The sequence below is a fragment of the Ruditapes philippinarum genome, unplaced genomic scaffold (genome assembly GCF_026571515.1).
Source record: "Ruditapes philippinarum isolate M1 unplaced genomic scaffold, ASM2657151v2 ctg2225_1_1_1_1, whole genome shotgun sequence".
NCBI classification, from domain to species: Eukaryota; Metazoa; Mollusca; class Bivalvia; order Venerida; family Veneridae; genus Ruditapes; species Ruditapes philippinarum.
The window spans coordinates 130276-138456 of record NW_026859536.1 but is presented as its reverse complement, the minus strand read 5'-3'; the positions used below and the strand labels follow the sequence as shown (position 1 = coordinate 138456).

General features: G+C 30.5%; 1 protein-coding gene across 1 annotated transcript; it reads right to left on the bottom strand.

Moving 5' to 3' along the window:
• Window positions 1-536: 536 nt before the first annotated feature.
• LOC132756891 (uncharacterized) lies at window positions 537-3664 on the bottom strand. Its single transcript, XM_060748033.1, has 3 exons — window positions 3357-3664; window positions 1992-2063; window positions 537-865 (listed from the first exon to the last, which is right to left on the bottom strand). The coding sequence occupies exons 1-3, from the start codon at window positions 3594-3596 to the stop codon at window positions 782-784; spliced, it is 396 nt and encodes a 131-aa protein (XP_060604016.1). The 5' UTR covers window positions 3597-3664; the 3' UTR covers window positions 537-781.
• Window positions 3665-8181: the final 4517 nt, after the last annotated feature.

Genomic DNA, 8181 nt, shown 5'->3' with positions numbered 1-8181 from the left:
TTAAACACACACCATGCGTGAACAGTTAGATATAAAACAAAAAGGCAAATGACTTTTTGCAGCGTACTTATGTACCAAAATAAGACAAATTATTTTGATCTCTTGTGCCAAGAAAACGTTCCACTTATTTCGACTATAAAATAAACCACATTGTCAAGTGTACATTGTAACTCGCAATTTCAAAGTTATTTTCCTATACTAGATAAAAGGCAGAATTAAAACCGTTAAATAGACTTTATTAAACTTGGAATGTTGTTGAAATATGATGGCAAAAATATTCTGAGCAAAATAAGTTGGCTGTCAGCAATCTCACTTTTGAATTATCAGCCCGTGAATCAGAATTATTCATTTATTACAAGTAATTTCAAGGGCAGATTACTTAAACGTACGTCCATAAAATCGTTTTTACTTTTAATAATTTTATTGTTGATTGCAATACATAGCAACATGCAATGCCATAAACATGTATTACATTTTTCAGTTTTAGTAAAGGTCATTCTTTTTTTGGGAATAAGAAAAGCACATGTTTAAAGAAACAATAACCTAAAATCTAATTATCATTTTAAATACAAGTAAATTTGCTAACTTTATTGTGAAACGTCACAAAATCATTTGGAGTAAATCGTCAATACAATTGACAAAGTGGGAGTAAAATAGTGAAATGTTTTGGGAGTGAAGTGTTTGCCATTCTTAATTTCTAAGTTTCATTTGTTTTATGATTTCGATTTGGCATGAAAGAAAACTAATTATCATGATCTTGATCGTCATTGAACTATGATTGTTAATAGGGATCGCATCGGTTACGAAGTAAACCATGTTCCAGATGTGCATTAGGTTTCCAGTGAATTCGAGCTCGGCAAATGAACTGAAAAAAAAAGAAAATATTTTTTTTTTTTAAATATTATCTATAACACTGAAAATGATAAGATACGGACAGACAAAGGCAAACAATCGAGGAAGAAAAAACTTAAAATTCTTCGTATTAATCTCAAGCATATGCTGTCTGTAACGTTAAACAGGTACGTCAGCTAACAGGTACGTCTTTAATTTGACTTTACATTATATACCTATATTCAATATCTGACTTTTATTTTATATTAACTTTTTTATTCAAATACTGTCATTCAATTTGGCATTTTAACAAAATAAATAAGTAGCCGGGTCAAACACTGTTTGGAAGTGCTTACTTCAAATGTTGATGGAAGTTTACATATGTCGACTTTTGAGAAAGATTTGCATAAAAACTTTCGAAATGATAATTGTTTTGCGACGCAAGTAATTATTTCAAATATGACTGATTGCGTCATTATTTAACTTTGATTATGGCTGACGGCGTCTTGAAATGTCATATATAACTCGTTATTGAAAAACATCTTCCTTATATGACACTGCAAACTTAATGTATTTAAACATTACTGTATTCAAAAGTTTTGTAAAGTAGTATCCTCGTAATTCACTACCTCCACTTTGAAGAATATTACTTGAATCGCGGTTTTAGACACATTTCAAACATTTTCAAAAGAAACAATTATTCAGCTTGTTGGGTTTGTTAGTTTGATGATAATATATATCTGTTAAAAAAAATCAGTTGGAAATCATTTTTCATGAAAAGGATATTACAAATTATTAACTTAAGGGTTAAACAAGAACCGTTTATTGTTCAAGTATTTGTTTCAAACTAAATGATTGTTCATTAGTCAAAATTATTTAGTAAATGTTGTTCAGATTTTGTATACATGTGTCCATAAAGTAGGCATCACAACTCATAATGTTGTTATTTTTTCAAATATTGGTAGTGTTTAATAAGTGTATACTACCTTAATAATTGCACAATCTCAGAAGATGAATGAGAATTGAAAATATTTTGATGCTACCAGAACAAATTTTCTTTTTTTGCCAGCGAAAATCTTTTATATCAATTCAAAGACATTTGTGTAGGTACAAATCATATCCACTGATATTAGATTTCTATACTTAAAACAATAAAATACCTTATCTGATCCTAGTATATAATTGACAAAAAATACCAAATCGTAGTATTCATATCTGCCAAACATCGGATTCTGAAATGGAAAGATACACTATAATAAAAAGAAATTATTTATAAAGTATACTGTATACACACAGTTTGACCTACATTCATCAGTATCAAGAGACTATGTGCATCATAAGCTTTTGACATAGACTGAAACACGGCGACGTAACAAAATCAACCTTAAGATATTGTAATATACATGATCATGCATGTACACAAGTAATCTCAATGAAATGAACATTAAAATCAGCTAACTAGACTCTTCATATTTAATTTAATTGTTTCTATAATACATATATATTAATGGAAATAAAGGAATTGATGCGTTGTTATAGCCTACAAATAATTATTCAAAGAGAGAAACAACTCGTTAGTCGTAAAAAGCTATTAATTGAACTTCAAAACGTAACTGTACATAATCCATAGAAATAGAAATATACGAATGCAACAAAATTTTATCTTTCATTTACATAACACAAATGATGCTAAAAATCTTTCAGAAGGAGGCACAACCATAGATAAAACAAACTAGAAAAGATTTGCCTTAGCAAACGATTATCAACACTATATTTTGGTAGAGATGAAACTGGTTTAAAGCAATGCTAACAATTTTATAAAATGAATATCGCAGTAATGTTTGGTGAAAAAATAGAACACTAAGAGAAAGATTATTTGCCTGAATAAACATGTATTGTACGCTCATTAATAAAATATTGATACACATCATCAAAGTAAGGAGTTTGTCATATAAATGACTGCAAGAGGTTAAAATTATTGCCAAAAAGTGAACAATCATTACAACAGTGTACATATAATGTCACTTTTTATGAAACTTGATAGTTTATAAATTAAATTGAACATGTTTTAAATAAGATATATACATACAATTGCTGCGTTTTTACTTACTATTTATCATTATTAAGCGACTTTCTACTTACAGCACATTTAAATATGTTGGCTATTTCCAATTATAGTCGTTATAATGAACCGAATCTTAATTAATTTGAAATGTTTCTTAATGATAATATAATTGGACTTGTTATTGACAGTTGTGTTACATTTTTTCTTTTTTTTATATTTATCCATTGTTTTATATTTTTATTTATTTATTCATTTTTTGTAAATACAATTTTCGATTCCTGTTTTAAATTTGTACATTTTCTATTCTCATTGCTCATTTTGTAATGTTTATTTTTTTCTTAACTTTTTAATACTTAATTTACAAAGCTTATCCGCCTGACTAGAACTATTACTTGAATGTAAAAATTAAATCGCCTATTTGTTTGTTAATGTATATATTTTTTAATCAACTCAAACTTACCATTGCCCTCGCCGATATAATATGCACATAGATTGAATATCGTGGATCCAGTATTGCCTTCGCCGCAAATCGTGCTGACCGCCTTGCCCAGATATCCCTTGGGTTAACGAGTACCCATGGATGTCTACTGATGCCTATAAATCGCCCAACTCCAGATCCTATATTTGCATGAGGCGAAGTAAGTACTTCACCAAGAAGGCACAAACAACCAATATGTATCAAAAGATATACACGTGACATGTCTGGTGTTTAAATTGTTTAATTATACTTTGCAGAACATCCAATATATCGTTGTGAAGACAAACAAAAGCTGCGCATGAATTTTGTTTATATATCTGATGAGACGGCAACAAACTTTTTTGATTGATGTTGTGGGGTCAAATACATGGTGTTCTTGACTGTTGTTTATAAATATCAGATGAGAATGCAACAAACTCCTTGTAATTTATGTCTGTTAACTTGGTTTAGGAGAATATTAATTCGAAATTTTTATTTTTTTATTTTTATTTTTTTTTTATTTTTATTTTTTGTTTTTGGCAAAATTTAAATTTTCATTTAGTGCATTCAAAATGCAATTTGTTTTTGCCCTTCGTCTGAAGGTATACATATTGAATATTCTTTTCTTAAATGAATTATATTTAGATATGTCGGCTTAGGAGCAGGTGATTACATTGAAACATGGTCATTTTTAATGATAGTTTAAATACAAATGTATTTAAAAAGTAAATAAATATATATCATAATATAAAAAAGATCACAACCCCACAACCCTTAAAAAGCAAACTGTGTCCTTGTATTTTCCTCAGCGTTGTCATATTTTATCGTATTTTGGGATGACTGGCTCTTATTGTCCTACTCGAGCATGTACCACAGAAACTATTGACATCTTCACGGTTAACAGAAGTTTTTCCCACTGTCAAAATAATACTTTTGTCTGTTTCAATTCGGAACTAAAATAACACTGGTAAAGAGCCAGGCCAGCTACTGTTTGTAGCTCAGTTTTGATATTGAAACCCACTGTTTCTAAATTTTAGACAAAGATAAGTGCATATCACAAAGACGTTTGATGGTTAAGGGTTAAACAAAAATGAATGGCCGCAAAAATTGGGGAAAGAATGAAATTTTGGAAGACGAACAAACGAAAATAGAAAATGTGTTTTACTTAATGGAATTATAAGACGAATTATTTTATATAACTAAAGGAATTTTTGTGCTTTCAATTAAGACAAATTTATATTAGCTAATTTGTGCCAATAATTTTATATTGGCTAAGGAAATTAATGTGCCTAAAGGTAAGACCAACACATTTGAATGATACATGGATGATTGCTTTTGTCCGTGTTTTCTGAATCAAAAAGGGAATGTCAGTAAGTTTGTGTCTCCTTAATACATAAATATTCTTACATATAAAATATGGAAAATTATGTGTTAGAAACAAATGAATTGTTATTTCATGCATCAAAACGAAGCAACGATATGACTAACGCATCAATTCAAATAATGTACTGCTCATCCTCAACTTGAAAATGTTTTTTGTCAACTTTTCTGAAGCTTGAATTATCTGTGTACTTTTAACTAAAATGTTCATACATGTATTATGAACTGTCTTAAGATATGTAGGTAAAAGTCGCTGATAATAAAAGATAAACAATAAAGAATTTTTTTAAAAAGCCATGGAGGAACCAACGAAACTTCTGTTTAAGACGTTTATTATTTTCTTATTAGCGTCTGACTTATTCGCCGACCAACGTTTCATAAGCACGAGCTTTATTGATATTTCTTTATATAAAATCATGGGGAAAATATGTTGTTGCTTTTTTAATATTTTATTGCATGCACCAAATTTAAGCAATAATGTTGAATCACCCTTAGGATATGTTGCCTGCTTTTTAAATTTGTCTTTTGACGTCTTATCTGTGATACGCAGGCTTCATAACCTCTGATCCCCTTTCTAAATTCCATTTTATTTAGTTCCGCCCATTGTTTTCTCGTTTAGGGCACACGCTTTTTATTACTTGGGGACCATACGCCGCTTTTCATGGAATGGCACGTAAGTGTCACATTGAAGGTTCCATGATAACCGCCGTATGAACACATCTGCGGATGTTTCTAAATTCAAAATTTTACTATTTCACGTTTAAATGTTGAATTCTGCTTAAGCCGGTGCTAGGGGGCGTGGACGGTAACTTGCACTTTCCAGTACCGTCCATGAACAGGCTCAATCAAACCGAGCCTGCAACATTTTCAATTTTGCTGTGTTGGGCTTTCTTTAGGGATTCTATATTTATCTATTTTAACGTTAAATTTAGACTATAGACGGCTCATCCACTTCTTGTTATGTGATTGTTAATTTTGTATTATCGATTTATTTATATTTTTTGTATTGATGTTTTTACAGCATTTTCGGAAACTTGAACTACCAGTACATAGCTATATTTGGGTTCATATATATTGATCTTTGTAAAAAGGTATTACGTTACAGACAATAAGAAAACAAATAACAAATTGAAATTTTAAAAGTAGCGAGGTAGAAGCGATAAAGTGGTTTTCTTTTCTTATTTAAATAGTTAACGTCTAACTGACTAAAATGTTTACTATGCTTTTTAGGGTTGCGTTTTGTTCATAGACGCGATGTTTAAATGATGAGCAGATAATCCCTTTTCATTCAAAAGGAGGTATACATTTACGAAGAAGAAAACTTACATTTATAAGATTTTATGCCCACATAAAATAATTTATGTCATTGGTCCGTCCCTATACTCATTACTGTACAGAATATTACCCGTTACGGGTCGGGTTTTAGCCAAGTACGTCTTAGCCAATCGATATCAAGACCTAAATCATGTGATGTTAATTAACCAATGATTACATAAGATCTATCACTAAATGCCATAAATAACAAATGTTACATAATAACAAACATGGCATGTACATATTTGTATCGAAATAACCAAACTGGGAGGTAAAAACCGCCGTTACATAAAAACAAACATGGCATGTACATATTTGTATCGAAATAACCGAACTGGGAGGTAAAAATCGCCCATAAATGACAACTGTTACATAATAACAAACATGTCATGTACATATTTGTATCGAAATAACCAAACTGGGAGGTAAAAACCGCCAAATTATGACATACATTGTAATCTAATGATTAACCACAAAATCAAAATAAACTTTCAAATAGATAACAATCTAATAGCAAAAGTTATAATAGATGACAAAGTTGAACCAAAAACCATCTAAACAAATATAATAATATGGATTGCTGATCATAAACAACTGACCAAGAAATATTTTTTTTTTCAAATTGTGGTCGACTCGCCCAGGAAAACCCATAGTTTGGAAACCTGTGCCCTTTGATCTTGTGTCTAGTACCACTTGATGTAGGGCTACATCCTTGAAAAATATTTTAAACATTCTATACATGAATAAGTGTATTATATATGACTAGATCATAAGTATTTATGACAAACAATTTTTTTTTGGAAAGAGATAATATAACATTGACTAGTTTTATAAATCTTTACATGAACAATGTACATATATACATATATACATATAGTGTACATTATGAATAGTTGCACAAGTATTTTGAGATAAACAATAAGTGAAACGACTGATTCATGAACAATAAATGAAATGGTATTTATATCAACAAAACAGAGGGAACCGTTAATTTTATCTAATGACAATATTATATATGTCCAGAATTAATGTCTAACAATTAAATGGTTCCTGACTGGTTCTTTCAATATAAGTGGACTGCAGCCTAAAACTGTCAGGCACATTACAGGATATGCTATTGTAAATCAGCAACCGAGTTATTAGACCAAATAATTAGCTGTGAAAATCTTTTATTACAATTTTATATTTATAACATGTATTATTGAGACATCTGACAGTATGTATTATCGGGGCTTTTTCAACGTCTGAACTAATTGTAACAAATTTATAGAAGTATATAATTTTGTTTAAATAATTAATGTGCCTGGCAGTTTTAGGCTGCAGTCCACTTATAAACTAAGCCAAGCTGACAAGACAAGTACATGTACATGTGGAGAATTGCAAAGCATTTAAACTAAGTGATGCCTAATACAGCAATGGTATGCTGAAATAATAGCAATGCGTGTAAACTAAGCCAAGCTGACAAGTACAGACAAGGAAATGGCATAGCGTGTAAACTAAGCAATGCCTAATACAGCAATGGTGTGCTGAAATAATAGCAAGGCGTGTTAAACTAAGCCAAGTGACAAGTACAGACAAGGAAATGGCATAGCGTGTAAACTAAGCAATGCCTAATACAGCAATGGTATGTTGAAAAAAAAACAAGGCGTGTAAACTAAGCCAAGCTGACAAGTACAAACAAATAAAATGGCAAAAGGGCGTGTCAACTAAGCAATGCCTTAATACAGCAATGTTACGCTGAAATAATAGCAAGGCGTGGTAAAGCTAAGCCAAGATGACAAGACAAGTACAGACACACAAATGGCAAAGCGTGTCAACTAAGCAATGCCTAATACAGCAATGGTATGCTGAAATAATAGCAAGGAATGTAAACTAAACCAAGCTGACAAGACAAGTACAGAATCTACTTGGTGTACTGGGTAGGTTGTAGGTTTTGAGAAGTATGAGGGTTGCCATGACTACAAATTTTTTCTAAATATCCTTGACTACAAATTTTTTCTAAATATCCTTGCATTTATAAAGACTTTTTAACTTGGTTTATAAAAGGTGTAATTATTGGCTCAGCAATCTGAATACCATTACTTGTTATGTTAATTCAACTATGTTGGGCAACAAACATGAATTTCTAAGTTGT

Bases quoted from the DNA above. Each gene is read 5' to 3' on its own strand.
- LOC132756891 (XM_060748033.1), bottom strand. From the start codon at position 3,596: ATGTCACGTGTATATCTTTTGATACATATTGGTTGTTTGTGCCTTCTT. The intron at 2,064-3,356 runs GTAAGTTTGAGT...TTTCCATTTCAG, and splicing joins TTATATCGGCGAGGGCAATG to AATCCGATGTTTGGCAGATA. The intron at 866-1,991 runs GTATTTTATTGT...TTTTTTTTTCAG, and splicing joins ATATACTAGGATCAGATAAG to TTCATTTGCCGAGCTCGAAT.